The 17,702-nt window shown below is 51.2% G+C and overlaps 1 protein-coding gene across 2 annotated transcripts; it reads left to right on the forward strand.

Annotated features, from left to right (window-relative positions):
- The first annotated feature begins 2,815 nt into the window (after window positions 1-2,815).
- LOC125553903 lies at window positions 2,816-4,256 on the forward strand. Of its 2 annotated transcripts, XM_048717553.1 has the most exons (3): window positions 2,817-3,067; window positions 3,162-3,516; window positions 3,611-4,256. In XM_048717553.1, the coding sequence occupies exons 1-3, from the start codon at window positions 3,057-3,059 to the stop codon at window positions 3,851-3,853; spliced, it is 609 nt and encodes a 202-aa protein (XP_048573510.1). In that variant the 5' UTR covers window positions 2,817-3,056; the 3' UTR covers window positions 3,854-4,256. The 2 variants fall into 2 exon arrangements, with proteins under 2 accessions (XP_048573511.1, XP_048573510.1); XM_048717554.1 differs by having other exon boundaries at window positions 2,816-3,516.
- Window positions 4,257-17,702: the final 13,446 nt, after the last annotated feature.

The following is a 17,702-nucleotide window of genomic DNA, read 5'->3' on the forward strand; positions in this document are numbered from 1 at the left end:
CGGCGCTGTGGCGGCGTAATTGCCGTGCATATTTGGACCTGCATTGGCATCTACATCCTATTACTTCGTCGAGCTAACCTAGACATCCAGGCCTTTTTTTCTTTTAATTATCTACTTTACTTAAGTTAATTAAGTAGAGGGTATCTTTTATATATATAAAAAATATGTATTATCATCTCTGGCCTTGCACTATTTTATCTATGCAGGCAGACTTACACCGCGCATTACCTGGCGCGTCAACACCCATCGAGGCCGAAGATAGTTCGGCTCGGCGCAACCATATGGTTATTGACTTTGACTGCGTCAGCGATCACTTCGGCAGGCCGGCATCGTCATCCCAATCGGCATAAATTGGCTCTCTTGATCACCTTCTTGGTTGAATTGCCACACCGACATGTTTGGTTGCCTCTGGAACTTCGGCATCGCTGAGAGAGCTCTACCTCATCGAGTGTTCGGCACAAGGGCCATATTTCTTTTATTACTCACTTTGCATAAATTATTAATCATGCAACGATTTTTTATTATTATCTCCGGCTTGCACTATGTTCCGTGCACAGGTAAATGATTTGGGTCGGGCAGCACTGTCACTCCAGCATACCGACGTGCTGACATGGGGTTTCCGTCGTCGCCTTACCGACCTACCGCGTCACCTCGGCTGGACCGGGGGCTTTTCCATCTCTTCATCAAACCTACCCCAGGGACTCCGGCAGCATCAGCCGACCAGCTTCGTTAGCTCGGCTGGACCAGGGGCTGCTCTTCAACACGTCGACCGCGCTATGTCGCCACTTCGTCAAGCCGAGCTCTTTTCTCTTGGGGGCTGGGACCTCGGCCAAGCCAAGGACTATGTTTTTGTCCCGCCATAAGTCCGGACCTCGTCATCAACACCGAGCACATTAACCAGCTAAGTCTTTTTCATGCTCAACAACTTTCGGTTTTAAATTTCGTTCGGTTCGACCAAGCATTATACTTTTTTAGGAAAGAAGTTTTCGTGTAAAACTTCCTTGTCAAAACTTTGTTTGTGACACACAAATTCAAATACCCCGTTTACTTGGGGGCTTCCTTTATGAAGCCTTTCCTCTTGCATATGATTATACTTGTATGGCTTCGTTCCTTATTCGTGTATTACGCCACAATATGCACCATGTTGACTTAAGTATTCCGCAAGCTGGGTTGCCTTGCTCCTGTGTTTACCCCTACGTTCCCGATTGTTCAGCTAGGGAGTAAAGGGAGCACCTCTGCGATTGTCATGATCAGGTCATCCGAGCTCGGACCTTAGACTGGGTGAAGCCGAAAGCTAGCGCTCTTATTATTTTCAATCATGGTCGGCACACAACGGAACTCATGAATACGAAAAATCTACTGCACAAGTCTCATAGTAACAATGAGCAACCGAAGAAAGGTATCGGTGGAGGTACTATTTTCTTCGAAGATGCTTCTTACACTTCGTCAGTAATATAGCATAAGTTCCTTGAGCGCGCTTTGTCTGTTACAGCCTTATGCCCTTATTGCCTGGTTATCGGAAACACCGTCGATATTCTCGACAGGTGGAGTACATAACACTTTTCGGCCCTTGACCGAAGAGGGAGAAGCCGACGGTCGGTTAAGACGCGTTTGAAGTTCGGGTGAACACATATATGATATAAGTACTTCGGTACATACACTCATTATAGATAAAATTCTTTTACCCAAGTCGCTTGGGGGCTCTTGAATTAGTATGAGTCGTTTTTACTAGTCGTTGCACAGTATTTTTCTACCACCCCTTTCTCGACACATGTGTATGATCAATAGTCGGGTAGCTTGGTTTCTCTCTAAAGCTACTCATGTTTAGTTCGCTAAACTGGCCTGAGAAACACTCCGCCTTCGGGATAGGGAGGTTGAAGTCGAAGGCTCGCCCACTTGAAGTCTAGAGATCGGATTTGTCATGTCAAAGCACGACGAAAGTACAATTTTAAGACCAATTTCTTATTGGCACCAAAACAGCCTGATTCAATCTAGACATAAAGTTTTTACGCATGTTTTTGGCCTTTGAGATTATAACATCTTTTCACCTATTTTATGTTTTCCTTTCAGGAAGCAGAACATTCTCTTGGTTGAGGTGTTCGGCGTGAAACTCTTTTCTAAAACTACAGTTCGACATATTTTCTGCTGAATCCCATGTAACGCCCCGTGACCGATGTGCCAGGTACCCTCCAGTTATTCGCTGTTGTTGCATCTTGTCATTGCATCATGTGCATTGCATCATCATGTTTTCAAAACTTGCATCCGTCCGGGTTCCCCAGTTCCGTCCGTTGTCCGTCCCGAGCCCAACCACACTTGCACGTGCCCGCGGCATGTCCGAAATATTATTTTATAAGTGGCCGGGAAATGTTCTCGGAATGGGTTGAAAGTTGGCATGCGGTGTTTTTATGTTGTCAGTAGGTCGCGTGCCAAATTTCATCGCATTCGGAGTCCGTTTGACGCCCCAACGGTTAACTATAGCGGCAGTATAGCCGGTCTATCGTCGGACGTTTTCAGTCTCCGGAAACTGCTGCCGGGCCCTCTCTCTCTTCTCTCCTCTCAGCCTCGCCACAGTTCACCTAGGCCCATGCCTACCCTCTCTGCACAGTGCATCGAACCCCTCGCGCGCGTTCGGAAGTTGTCCCGGACCCGACCCGACCAGTCGTCACCATTGGATCAGGATCAACCCCAAACATCTACGAAACATCTTCGTTTCTTATTTGGATTTTCCTAGCCTATCTATTCTCGACCGTCGGATTTTGATCGGATGATCCAACTCTTCTTTTTTCCTATATATATGTACACCCTAGTCCATCTTTAGACCCAAACCCTAAAACCTAGGGATCTTGTCCCATCCACTCGTCGCCGCCGCCACTCCACCGAATCCACATCGGGATCCCACCTACCCAAATCACCGCCGCCATCTTCCCTTGTTTTCAGCGCCACCCAATCAGCAGCAGCGCCCGAGCGCTCCTCTCTACACCGGCATCCCCGTCCTGAACCTCATCGTCGCCGCGCACCCTCCCTTGATCCATCGCCCGGGGCCGTTTCCACACTGGATGAACACCAGGCCAGTCCCATGCCCCCTCTCCTGCATCTCACTCCTCTGCTCATCTCTCTCTCTCTCGGAGCTCTCAAATCCCCTCCTTTGCTTCTTATCGCAGGAATCGAACGCAATCGCCGAACGCCATGGCCGCCCTCGCCTACTCACTTTGTTCCTGGACCTCCTGCGCCTCGTCACCCGCGTCTAGCGCCGCCATGGATTCGCACCAAGTCCTCATCACCAGGCCGACCCCGTCCCCTTCTGTTCGTCTCGAGCGTCAAGCGCAGCTGCCTCCTCTGCCGACTTGCTCCCCGCCGAATCCGGTGGCTCGTAGCACCACCGCCGCCGTCGCCTCAAGTCCCTGCCGCCGGCGCCGCGAAGTCCTGATGAAGCCGCAGCTCCATTTGGTGCCTCTGCCTGTGACCAACGCCGTCGCGCCTCGAGCCATCGTCGGCGAGCTACCGTACCAACAGCAGGTCCGGGCTCCCCCATGCCTCATCTTCCTTCCGTCTCCCCGTCTCCCTTTTATTCTCCCAAGTATCTTCCTCTCTGAAACCGCCGCGCCACCAGTTTTCTTCAGGGAGTAGCTCCGCCATCCGCGACCTCTTCTCCGGCAAGATCTGCTCCGCTGCTGCTGCACCGCGTCGGAGACCAGCCGCTTCTCGCGCCGCCGGCAAGCCCCTGCCTCCTTGCTCGCTTTGCCCCGCGTCGCTCCCAAGTACCGTCGCCGCCCTGCTGCCATGTCCCGCCGCGCAGAACTGCTGCGTTCCTCTGCTTCTTCAGTTAGAACACGAGCGAGCCAAGCCGCGTTGACTCTTTCGATCGAGCCAAGCGGGCCGACCCAGCGCGCCCCTGCCGGCCTCTCCCTCTCCACCCACTAGGGCTTGGACCAGTGGTGAGCAGCCGCCCACCTACCCCTGTGCGCTGCTGGGCTGCCAGATTCGGCCTGTTCGTTTTTTTCTCTTGTCAACGATTTGTTAATTTCTCATAGCATTGCATATTTACAGATTTTGCCCCTATTTTAAACTGCTAATAACTTTTGAACCTTGCATCCAAATAAAATATGTCATATATGAAACATGCTTAGAAATTCATCTAGTTTCATAATATGTCACTCTCATCCATGTTTAAAATGTTGTTTGTTTAAATTTGCTTAAATAACTTGCTAAAATGCTTTAATTCATAACTAAAAAACCGTAACTCGGAATTTAATAATCTTTATATGTAAATGGGGTAGAATTTTGCCTAGTTTAACATGGTGGCTTTACTTTGCATGTTTAATAACTCTAAAATTATGTTTAGGGCAGAACAGCACCAAATCTAAAATATGCATATGGGGATTTACCGGAATTTGTTGTTCGTTGCTTCCGGCCTCATTTAAACTTGACTAGATAGGTAGTTTACTTTGCTTCACCCTTGCCATGTTAAGAACATTTAATATTGTTGGGGTACATAAACGAGAGAGAACTAAATAATTGATGTGGTGTTCCGTCAATATGCAACCCGTTGCATATTGAGCTCCACTTAACTTGTAGTGTTTTTTGTGCACTTTGCCATGCCATGCATATTTAAACCAGACATGCATCATACTTGATTGTGCATCATGCCATGTTGATGTGTTGGTTGTTTACTATGTTGTGTGCTTCTTTCCGGTGTTGCTTTTTCGGGTTGGTTCCGTTAACGTCGCGTTTGTGAGGAACCGTTCGACTACGTCCGTTTCTCTTCTTCATGCACTCGTTCTTCTTCCTTGCGGGATTTCAGGCAAGATGACCATACCCTCGAAATCACTTCTATCTTTGCTTGCTAGATGCTCGCTCTTTTGCTATGCCTATGCTGCGATACCTACCACTTGCTTATCATGCCTCCCATATTGTTGAACCAAGCCTCTAACCCACATTGTCCTAGCAAATCGTTGTTTGGCTATGTTACCGCTTTGCTCAGCCCCTCTTATAGCGTTGTTAGTTGCAGGTGAAGATTGAAGTTTGTTCCTTGTTGGAACATGGAGATGTTGTTCCTTGTTGGAACATGTTTACTTGTTGGGATATCACAATATCTATTATTTAATTAATGCATCTATATACTTGGTAAAGGGTGGAAGGCTCGGCCTTATGCCTGGTGTTTTGTTCCACTCTTGCCGCCCTAGTTTCCGTCATATCGGTGTTATGTTCCCGGATTTTGCGTTCCTTACGCGGTTGGGCTATTATGGGAACCCCTTGACAGTTCGCCTTGAGTATAACTCCTCCAGCAATGCCCAACCTTGGTTTTACCTTTTGCCTCACCACCACCTACTTTTCCCTTGGGAGTCGCTCTCTCGAGGGTCATCATTATTTTAACCCCCCCCGGGGCCAGTGCTCCTCTGAGTGTTGGTCCGACCGAGCAGACTGCGGGGCCACCTCGGGGCAACTTGAGGTTTTGTTTTACTCGTAGGATGTCTCATCTGAGTGTGCCCTGAGAACGAGATATGTGCAGCCCCTATCGGGATTTGTCGGCACATTCGGGCGGTGTTGCTGGACTTGTTTTACCATTGTCGAAATGTCTTGTAACCGGGATTCCGAGTCTGATCGGGTCTTCCCGCTAGAAGGAATATCCTTCGTTGACCGTGAGAGCTTGTCATGGGCTAAGTTGGGACACCCCTGCAGGGATTTGAACTTTCGAAAGCCGTGCCCGCGGTTATGGGAAGATGGGAAATTGTTAACGTCCGGTTGTAGAAAACCTGAAGTTGACCTTAATTAAAATGCATCAACTGTGTGTGTTACCGTGATGGTCTCTTTCCGGCGGTGCCCGGGAAGTGAACACGGTGTTGGAGTTATTCTTGATGTAGGTTGTTCTAGGATCACTTCTTGATCATAGTTTCTTGATCGTGCTTTGCCTTCTCTTCTCGCTCTCTTTTGCGAACAGGTTAGCCACCATATATGCTAGTCGCTTGCTGCAGCTCCACATATTACCTTGCCTTACCTATAAGCTTAAATAGTCTTGATCGCGAGGATGTGAGATTGCTGAGTCCCCGTGACTCACAGATACTTCCAAAACCAGCTTGCAGGTGCCGATGTTACCGAGCAGGTGACGCAACCAAGCTCAAGGTGGAGCTCGATGAAGATCTTGTCCTTTGTGTTGTTTCGTTATAGTTGATCAGTAGTGGTGCCCAGTTGGGGTCGATCGGGGACCGTGTCGCTTTTGGGGTTCTTCTTTTATTTTGGTTCCGTAGTCGGACCTTGATTGTATCTGGATGATGTATTGCTTTATTCATGTATTGTGTGAAGTGGCGATTGTAAGCCAACTATGTATCTTTCCCCCTATTGTATTACATGGGTTGTTTGCGAAGATTACGTCACTTGCGACATTGCTTTCAATGCGGTCATGCCTCTAAGTCGTGCTTCGACACATGGGAGATATAGCCGCATCGAGGGCGTTACACCCCACCTCGATATTGTCAAAACATACATGACAGTTGAACTAGTTCCCGAGGAGGTACGATCCTAGGGTCGGCCATGTTGCCCAACCCAATTCTCGGGGGGCTACTGCATTGGCAATCCAATGCAGAAAATTTAAGTGAAATATAGTTTTCAAGGAGATTATGATCCTCAGGTTGGTCGGCCGCACCCAACCTGAGTCTCGAGGACTTTGCACACCACTTTTTGTGTCCCGAAGTATTCTGCCGAGCTAGGAGTTGACCCTCAGGCCGATTTTGCGAATCAACCTGAGTCTCAGGGGCTACTGGGATCAGCGGTCTTATGTCATCCTTCAGGTGCATCTCGGGTTTTAGACCGATACACACCTTGAGGGCTACTGGCTATATATATCTCGACAGAGAAGAAATTGCACCAATCAAAAATATTGACCAAAAATAGACCCGCAGTCGGGGTGGTGCACCACCTCGGAAGCAGTCCGGCGTAAAGCTCGGGCGCCAGTGGCTGGCTCCATACAGGGCATTTCCAGCGTTAAACTCGGATAACCTCCTTCAAACTTCTTCAAGCCAAGGTGATCTATGACACCTCGGATATAGTCCGGCATTGGTGCTCTGCTACAAAAGATATCTCGAATGCAGTCCGGTGTTGGAGCTCGGATGCAAGAGGACACCACCGCACGGGAACAACTTCAAACCCGAGGTGTGGCGTAAAAAATAACAAGGCATTGATAAAGGCCGATAACTTAAAGGGCTCCTCGAATACCCGACGTGTAAACTCTCCGGATTCACTTCGGCGATCCTCAAGATCGAAGATGAGATGATTTGTTGAACCAGTTTTCAAGACCGATGGCCAAAGATGAAGAACAATTTGGAAGAATCAAGGAGCGTCCCCAACTTGAAGACCGGTTCAGGGGGCTACTGATGGTGTCCTGGACTAGGGGGTACTCACCACGTCGTCTCCCGATCAGTTAGATTGGGCCGAGGTCCCCCATGGCCGTATACTCATGGGCCAGTTCGGACAACCGATGTATACACTAGGAAGATTCCACAAGACTTGGTGATCAAGACAAGGACTCCTCCCCACAGGCGTATTTGACTAGGACTCTTGTTATCCTAGGCCTCTGGTGCATTACTCCCTCCTTCCATTTATATAAGGCCTAATGCGTTTTTCAAGGCTAACTTTGACCAAATGTTAGAGCAATAATTTATGACATGCAACTCACACAAGCATACCATTAAACTCGTATGCGAAAGGAGCTTTCAATGATATAATTTTCACATTATGCATGTCATGTACTATTAATTTTGTCAATAGTCAAAAGTGGTCTTGAAAAATGCATTAGGCTCTATATAGATGGAAGGAGGGAGTATATAAACCAAGGCAAGGCTAGTTGATAGATAGGCTAGATCATTATGACATTACTCATCATACCTCTAGGGTTTAGACCATAATATATGATCTCGAGGTAGATCAACTCTGTACTTGATACTCCATTGATATAAACAAGAGCAGGACGTAGGGTTTTACCTCCATAGAGAGGGCTCGAACCTGGGTAAAAACACCATGTTCATCGTCCCTATTACCATTGATCCTAAATCCACAGCCCGAGACCCCCTACCCCGAGATCTGCCGGTTTTGACATCGACAGCTGCGACATCAGATAAGTCTTTCTCCCCCACTCTGTGCCCTCGTATGAACCTTGAACGTATAAGGCTTCGCTCGCTCTCGTACCATCTTGCTCCCTCTGTCCCGTGTCCGAAAAACTTACTTTGGGCCAGAACTTGGTTGTAGTGCGATGGAAAGAGGGAGAGCGAAGGGCCTAATCCTACTCAGCCCCTACCTCCGCCAAGGGCATGAGTGTAGCCGAGCCATAGAGCAGGAGGACGGCAAGGCCTGTTGCCGGGATACAATGTTTATCTTAAGATAACGAGGATGTGTTCCTCGGTGTGGCCCTCACCCATGCGCAAGCAAAACCCGGCAAACACCCTTCTTTTCATTCATACGTTGCGGACAAGTACAATTCATACGGAATGGGTACAAGAGCAAGGGGATTACAAATTTTGAAATTTAACGAGTGCATGCAGACTTACAAACTAGAAAAGATAAGTGCCCCGTGATCCCCGTTCTTGCCCTTTTCCTCCCAGGTACGGCAGGTGAAAGCAAAAAGGAGGAGATGGGGAACGCGTCGATGGAGAGCTTGACGAGGAAGGCCCTCGGCGGAGCGCACGGCGGAGGAAGGGGCGATGCGGTCAGTCAGAGACGAGGTTGACGTGCCCTCGCTCGACGTCCTCGTCGTCGCTGTCGCTGTCACTGTCCTCCCCATCACTCCCGCTTGAGGAGGAGTCTTCATCATCGGAGGAGCTCTCCACGCAGCACTTCAGGCGAGTTCCAGAGTCTCCGAAGACCTTGACGGGAAGCAGGTCGTTCTCCGTAAATTTGAAATAGAGAACGAGCCCCGCCGTCAGGTTGTGGATACGACCAAAAGTCTTCCATCCGCAGCGAAGATACAAGACGTGAGGGGCGGGAAAGTGAACGTCGACCCGCGTGCCGTTGTTCCCGCAGCCCCTCATATGCAACCTCAGGGTCTGGGGCGGATCGAGCTCCATCTCCCGAGCGAATGGCGCAGGAAGACGAAGGCGACGACGCGGTGGCCGACGTAGCCTGATGAAGAACTCACGAGGCTGGTCCCCGACGCGGCCCTCCATTGGGGGAGGCATCGCTGGTGAGGGAGTCCTGGACTAAGGGGTCCTCGGGCGTCCGGCCTGTTATCCATGGGTCGGCCTGATGGGCTGTGAAGAAACGAAGACCGAAGGCGTACTTGTGTCTGGATTGGACTCTACTTGGCATGGAAGGCAAGCTTGGCGACCGAAGATTCCTTCTTATGTAACCGACTCCATGTAAACCCTAGATCCCCTCGGTGTCTATATAAACCGAAGGGGATAGTCTGGAAAGGACACACACACATACTCATTACCATACCCACATAGGCTAGGCTTCTAGGGTTTAGCCATTACGATCTCGTGGTAGATCAACTCTTGTAACACTCATATTCATCAATATCAGTCAAGCAGGACGTAGGGTATTACCTCCATAGAGAGGGCCCGAACCTGGATAAACATCGTGTCGCCCGTCTCCTGTTACCATCGATCCTAGACGCACAGTTCGGGACCCCCTACCCGAGATCTGCCGGTTTTGACACCGACATTGGTGCTTTCATTGAGAGTTCCACTATGCCATCAGCAAAGGGCTTGATGGCCCCTTCGATCATCAGTAATGATGTTGTCCTGGGAGAAACCTTCCTCCCCGGACAGATGTTCGTATTCGGCGGCTTCGTACTGCGGGCCAACTCGCTTGGCCATCTGGAGCAGATTGACAGCTACGCCCCTGGCCATCAGGTCAGATTTGGGAGCTTGAATTACGTTGCGGACATCCGTGGGGACTTGATCTTCGACAAATTCGAGACTGCGGCAACCGCTCCCCATCGCCCCGATGAACATGGCTTAAACCTGTCATCAGGTCACATCCAGGAGATAGCTACCGTAGCAGCTCCGGCCTCAAATCCAGAGCAGTTCAAGTCGTCCGAAGATGGGAAGCTCAACCCCACCATGGGGACTACCGATTCCGCGGTGCTGGAGCCACACGCAGATTCCACTTCATACGGTATCTGCATCTACGGAACCCCGGACTCGCCTCTGATGTCGAGCTCCGAACCCTGCGAGCCCGCGTACACGGGACTCGATCGGTTATCGATCTTCAAGTTCAGCGCCGCAAATGTCTTCCAACACTCGCCCATGGGCGACATACTAAACCCGCTAAAAAACCTATCCCTGGCGGACGACCCGTCTCCGAACTATGTTCAGTTCGAACTTACGGCGGACAACGGAGAATTTTGCTTCCCACCTGCCACCCACTTCATAGCCACTGTTAAAGATGTAACCAACACACCCGACCCCCGCTCCGAAGACATCGACGGTGTGGACGACGATGAGGGGCAAGGCCAGAGCCTACTACCCGCTAGACACGTGATAAGAACTTCCTGGTATGATGTGTGTATGATAGACACACCTTACGACGCTCTCGACAATGAGAAGGAGGATCCGGTCGAGGATAAACTGCCTGGTACACAGCCCGGACACCGGCGCTCTAGGCCTCATTGCCCAAGAGAAAACACTGCCAGCACCATAGAAGACGATACTCTGGACAACGAAGACCCTCTTGAGGTAGAATCCGAGCAGGAGGAACAGGAAGGCGGGCAAGACATCCCTGACGAACAGGCCACATGTGGGGACTTGGAGGATAGAAATTATCTCCCTCTCTCCGAGGAGGAGGAGATCCTCGGCAACGAGGATTTTACCATGCCAAAGGAACCTCTCGAGCATGAGCGCTTTAAACGCCGGCTTATAGCCACTGCAAGGAGCTTAAGGAAGAAGCAGCTGCAGCTTCAAGCAAGCGAAGACTTGCTCAATGATAGATGGACCGAGGTCTTGGCCGCCAAAGAATACGGCCTTAGCAGCCCAGACAAAAGCCACCCCAAGAGTAGGTGGCCCCCTCAATACGATGGCAGGGCGATGGAGCCCATACCACCATCGAACAATGCGGCGGGCCGACCATAGTTCGGTCCAGACAAAGAAGTAGCCCAAGCAGAGGACCATACCAACCCATCCGGCTGTCAAAACAAAACAGCTCGGGGGAACACTCGCAATATCAAACAAGACACGGAGGGTAGAGCAGGACGCACAAGATCGATGTACAGATCATGAAGATATACCCCGACCGATGATGATGGTCGCCTATTCAGACACTACAGAGCTGACCACGCCCGGTCCGAGCACCGTAAACGGAGCCCGCCGGAGGTGCTTCATAGTGTGGCCCAACATAGAGGAGCCGCAGACCCCTCTGCTTCACGGACGAAGTAATGGAACACGAATTTCTAGACGGGTTTAAACCCATTAACATCGAATCATACGATGGGACAACAAACCCGGCGGTATGGATCAAGGATTACCTCCTCCATATTCACATGGCCCGCGGAGACGACCTCCACGCCATTAAATACCTACCTCGCAAGCTTAAAGGGCCAGCTCGGTACTGGTAAATAGTTTGCCAGAAAATTCTATTGGCAACTGGGAAGATTTGGAAGACGCCTTTCGAGACAACTTCCAGGGAACATATGTCAGATTCACGGTCACCCTGATAGGCCAGCTAATCATACCAACCATAAATGTTGGGTCTTCAAGCAGGCAGGCAAGCTTAATGTTGATCACAACGGGAGGAGGCCACCGGGTGACAAAGACGACGGATCGGCTCGCTAGTAGAACACCAGGGGCCAGAAAAAGTTCCCCTCCGACGTTCGACCACTCCAGGAACGCAAATAGCAGTTCGGCTTCCGCCACCCACCTACTGTACTGGCGAAATTTGCACCACGCGCACATCACTACGCACTCAAGATACCATGGGCATCGGCGGAAGCACAATACGGACAACCCTACAAGGATTCCCGTAATGTTTTTTATATGTTTTTCTCATTTTTTTTTCTGTTTCATCCTTAAAGAACAGGTGACCAACTGGACAACATCTACAGCGGACTCTATCGGAGTTCGGATCCATACACTCACCTAAGGGGTTACTTCCGTTAAGGATCCCCCTCCCTGAGGATGGGCGACGCAGACGTGCGACATGAGGTCCAAAATTACTTTTTGTAGACCGCACTCTTTATTCCGAGCCTGTATATGCCCTTTTTCCTCTGATCCTGACCACGAGCATGTCAAATAGCCGGGTCCGTGCTTTCTCTTTATACACACACACAAAATTATCATTGGCACATCGCTCCATTCTCAGTAAGACTCACCGGAACCGATCTCTCATACTCTTTCAACAATAAAGTACGACCTCAACGATGACTTGCAGATGCACCTCGGCACACCCTGCCAGGGGCTCGGCATGGGAACGGATGAGTTGCTAGTAAAAGTCCGAACATCTCTAAAGTGTACTTTGGCGTCGCAAGTTTGGCCTTATATGCATCAGCTCCGAATCATTGTCTTGGGTCAATAGTTGGGTTGCCCGGCTCCTGTGCTTGCTACCCTACGTTCTGCTCTATCAGCTAGGGTAGTAAAGGGAGAACTACTGCGATTGTGCCCTGGCCTAAACTGGATGAGCACCTCAGTAGAGAAAGCTGAAAACTGACTGTGATGATGCGGCGAGAGCTGGTCAACCACTTGATGATTTATTGGAATCCTTGGCGATTCTCCGTGAAACACGAGGGATCTTTTTTAGACCAGATATGTCAGGCACGACACGCCGCATACATACCAGGGGCTATGTCGTAACCCCACCATAAAACTCCTACGGCTAAGTGAAAGTGTTAACGCCTTATAGTCCGATTGCCTGGTTCGCCGCATTATCACGTCCTTCACGGACCAAGACGTTGGTTAAAGAGTGATTAAATGCTTTTCCGAGCACCCCCGTACTTCCTATGAGGGGGCTGAAGCCGACGACTGGAAAACTTTCAGATTATATTAAAACGGCCGCATAGGAGGAATTCAAGCTTTTCGAGCAAAACATAAATAGATTAACTATAAAATTGTCTTTTACAATCATTATACACCTCACTCGAAAATTATGTCTTTCGAGCATTGAACCTCAATCAAGCGGGCCGCCTCCAGGACGTCTTCAAAATAATGCTCTGGTTTCGGATGGTCCTCGCCTTTGGGCGGACCCTTTGTCGCGACATCGATGGCCTTCATCTTCCCCCAGAATGTATTGACTCGGGAAAGGGCCATCCGTGCACCTTCAATGCACGCCGATCGCTTCGCAACATCGATTCACGGCACTGCATCGACAAGCTTCTACACCAAACCGAAATAGCTATTCGGCGCAGGATCGGTCGGCCATAGCCGGACTATGACATCCTTCATGGCAGCGCCAGATACCCTATGAAGTTCGGCCCATTGGGACATCTGTTAATTGAGCAGCAGCGGGCGCTTTGACGCGCCAAACTGTGACCAAAAAAGCCTCTCCATTGCATATCCAGCTCGTGCTTGGTAATACCGCGCTGCATCGGAAGAACTCTTCGACAAGTCCAAATACTCGTCCGGAGAACTCCACACTTTGTTCAGCTGAGCATAGTCCGGGTCACCGAACTTAGTCTGCAGCAGAAAAGGCTTTCCAGCCACTATCTCCTTCGCCTGCCGAACCTCCTCACGGAGTGCTCTGGACTCTGATCGCGCTTCTCTCGCCTCCTGACTGGCCTTGTCCAGTTCAGCCGTTAAAGCTTTATTCTCCTTCTCAAGAAATTCGCAGCGGCCAGAAGCATTCTCCAAAGCAAGTGTCATCGTGGATATCTTCTCCCTGCCCTGGCATCGCATAGCTTATTCGGCCTTCAGTTCATCTGATACCCTTTCAGCAGCAGCACCACTAAACAAGGCCCGCTCCTTGGCCCGGACTAGCTCCGCCTGAAGAGCCTCTATGGTGGCAGCACTATCTGCATTTCATGCACATTTCATATAAAGCTCTTTTCAGTGTCAAGCACACTGGTGTAAGGAATGCTCAAATATATACCTTGCGAGTCGTCAAGACGCCTATTGATTAGTGCAATGTCACCCCCGCAATATCCAGCTTTAGCTGCAGTTCTGCCACTTCCGTATGTCGGGAAGCCACAGGAGGGGAGACAACATGTATTTCAAATTACATCAAGGTCAATACCTGAGCATATCTCTTTGATCCTCCGATCGCTTCCTTCGAAAGGCAATCCGAGTCTCAGGGGCTACTGCATATACAACAGGTGCATTCTGTCAATAAAATTCAATTGACAAAACTACATCACAAACCTCAAAACCTCTTAGAAGGCTCGTGAAGGCCTCGTTCAATCCACTCTTCACGGATAGAACCCTTTTGACCACCGTAACCATCAAGGAGCAGTGCTCTTCTGAAATGGACGCTCGTTGTAGCATGTCCGTCAGCATTTCCGGCGCTCCTGGGTCCTCGGAAACTGTCGTCGGAGACGGCATTCCTGTGAAGGAACCCGCTTGCTTGCCTCCAGAGCCGTCTCCGCTTGTAAACTGGACGGTTCAGGGACGCCAGTCTCGATCCCAGAACCCCGGGTGACGGAGGCACCACCTTCGAGTAACGCTTTCTTCATATCTTGTACTACTTGGTGTGCGAGAGGAGCCCTTCGGGATGATACCTCGGTATCATCTCCTCTGTTGGGCGTTGAGGCCGGAGAAGGCATGTCACTCTCCATCATCTCTGGAAGAAGATCTCCTGAGGAGGACGACGATTGAGAAACACCAGGCGTTAACCTGCGTGGATGAACATATGATCACTTCACTAGTGGGAAAAGAACGAGGTGCGTTTAAAGTGCCCCAGCCTCACTTACGGTTTGCCTCGAGGTTCGTCCTCGTCATCAAGCTCTACGGCAGCCTCACTCACCCGGCCCAAGCTACTCGACGATGGTGTTTTGCCTCTCTTGGAAGGCTTCCCCTCCTGATCTTCGGAAGCAGCCCTCTTCTTGCCATGGAGGACTCCCTCTGCACCCTTGCCCTTGGGCAAAAGGATTTTGGTTTCCCTAAATGCAGCCACCTGGTACGGTGTTGGAATCAACATTCTCGTCAGCAGGGCGGTCGCAGGGTCTTCGGGAAGAGGCGCCGGACACCAGATTAGCACCGCTTTCTTTATCCAGTCCTGAACAGGGACGGGTTGTTCAATATCTTGTTAAAAGATGCTCAAATGGAAGGTGCTCGGATATCGAGTACTTACCGAAGTATCTAGATGATTGCAATCAAGGCCAACGTCTTCGGTGGTGTCGGGCCATTGCCCTTGTTCCCCAAAATACTATTTCCACATTCCGTCATGCGTAGTGCCGAAGAAGTGCTGTAGGGTTCGCCGCCCTTCTGGGTTAAACACCCACATACGGAGAGTCCGCTGCTGACATGGCAAGATCTGACGGACCAGCATTACTTGAATGACGTTCATAAGATCGATGCCCTTCTCGGGAAGGCTTCGGATGCGACTTTGCAGAGTCTGCACTTCATTGATGGATCCCCAGTCCAATCCCTTATTGATCCATGAAGCGAGCTGAATTGGAGGGCCGGGTCGGAACGCGGGTGTAGCCGCCCACTTGGAGACCCGCGGCTCGTTGATATAAAACCACCCCTGCTACCATAGGCCGGGAGATTTGGCGAAAGATCCTTCGGGCCAAACCGCGCCGGCCAACTTTCCTATTATGACGCTGCCGCACTCCGCCTGCTCCTCCTCTGCCACCTGCAGCCTCACACCAAAGTGCGGAGGAGTCCGGAGTAAGGCCTCACACGTGACGATAAATGTCGAAATGATGAGAACGGAGTCCGGGGCTAGATCATGAAAATGTAACCCATAGTAGAACATGAGCCCCCGGACGAAGGGGTTAAGCGCGAACCCTAGCCCGTGAAGGAAGTGGGATACAAATACTACCCTCTCGCCAGATCTGGGGGTTAGTATGACTTTCCCTTGTGCCAGAAGCCGATGAAAGATTTCCGGGGTCAGATACCTCGCTACGCGGAGCTTCGCAATATCCTCCTCTATGATAGAAGAAGCCACCCACCGGCCCTGACGGTTGGATCCGGACATGACTAGGGCTGGTGGCGATTGGAACCTGAGGGTTGGAACTTGGGGTGGCTGGGGTTGAGGAAGGAGCTAGCGCAATGGAAGAAGACGAGACTAAGTCTCTATATAAAGGCATCGAATATTGGGCGTCTCCCCTGGGTCTCTAAACTTACCTATCACCAAGGAGTTGTACCCAGGGGACGGTTGAGTTACCTATGCAGCATTGATGAAAATCCCGTAAATAAGGGAACACGATCTCTGCCTTGACAAGACGTGCCAATAAAACCGCGCCCCAAGACGTGGGGCGGCTCGCTAGCAAACGGTTGGAAATAGCAAACCAGGCAGGCGTGATACGATGTCATGAATAGTTATCAACAAGTTGGGCTCATGGGGCATTGTATTCTCCGCAAATATATACACAGGTCCAGATATACTTATTTCATCCAAAGACTATTCTGGAGTTCGGAAGGAAGGAACCCGCCTTGCAATGCCGAAGACAAAATCTGCGCGCCGGACTCCTCGTCATTGAAGCCAGGTTCAGGGGCTACTGAGGGAGTCCTAGACTAAGGAGATCCGCCGGTTTTGACATCGACAGCTCACGGAGGCAAGGCCGGTGCGCCGCCCCGTCCCCCTCTTCCCCGAGCGCCACGCCGGCCTCGGCCTCGCCCCTCCCCTTCCTCTCATGACCGGCTCCACCGCCGTGGGCTCTTGGGAAGGAGGGACGCGCTGTCGAGCAGAGACCCTTGCCGCCACCGTCAAAGGGCCGGCGCCTCCTGTCGCCATGGCAGATGAAAGAGCGGAGCCGAGGTGGAAGGAAAGAGATGATGCAATATTGTGGGGTGCCATCCCCCTGCCCCTTCTTATAAAGGGGCGGGGTCGGGGCTCGGTCACCCCACTCAGCCAATCCGACCATGTGGGGGCGTAGAGAATCGAGGCCGATCCGCTGCTCTAGTCTGCAGCGGCCTGTTTCCCCACCCCGTCATTCAAAGCCCGCACCCGCCGCCTACCATCTTCAGAGCATGGGGGACACATGGCGAGCGAGCGGAAATCGAGGGGACGGGTGAGGCGATCGTTCTCCGCCCCGTGATCGTGGGGCACGGACGCCTTGAAGACCATGACCCGACTCCACTCAGTAAATGAGTCGCGCCTCTGCGTTTTCCACTTTTTTATGGGGAAGGTGCGAGCTACCTCTTTACCACGATGTGATGCATGCGTGCGGAAACCTCCCCACGCATGATCCCCACGTCATGCATGACCCCCCCACGTCGCGCGTTCAACGCGGGTCGTGGGGAAGCACAACGGACGGAAAGTTACTGCGGTAAAAATCAGCCCCACCTGCCCGCGCACCGTTCTGGGCCTAGCCCAACAACGCGTCGCGCTTATATGTGGCCTAGGCCCAGGGGCTCCCGTCGGTGTACAAAAGTATGGGCTCTCCTTTTGCACCCCTTTACTTGTGCGCGGGCAGTCAGAGCCACGCCCACGGCCGCACTAAGCAGGGCAGAGGAGGGATGCCAGAGCACAAGACAGCTAGAGCAACGCCAAGACCAGGGGCGCAAAGAGAGCAAGGGGGCGAGGTGGACTCCCCCGACAAGACTCTTGATGGGGTGGTTTCCACGGCCCCGGCAAGATCCTTGCCGGGGCAACTTGCCTGACGCCCGCAGAGCGTGCCACCCTTG

The sequence above is a fragment of the Triticum urartu genome, chromosome 4, assembly GCF_003073215.2.
Source record: "Triticum urartu cultivar G1812 chromosome 4, Tu2.1, whole genome shotgun sequence".
Taxonomy (NCBI): domain Eukaryota; kingdom Viridiplantae; phylum Streptophyta; class Magnoliopsida; order Poales; family Poaceae; genus Triticum; species Triticum urartu.

Coding starts and splice junctions, on each gene's coding strand:
- LOC125553903 (XM_048717553.1), top strand. Junction 3,517..3,610: donor AGCTACCGTACCAACAGCAG/GTCCGGGCTCCC, acceptor CCGCGCCACCAG/TTTTCTTCAGGGAGTAGCTC.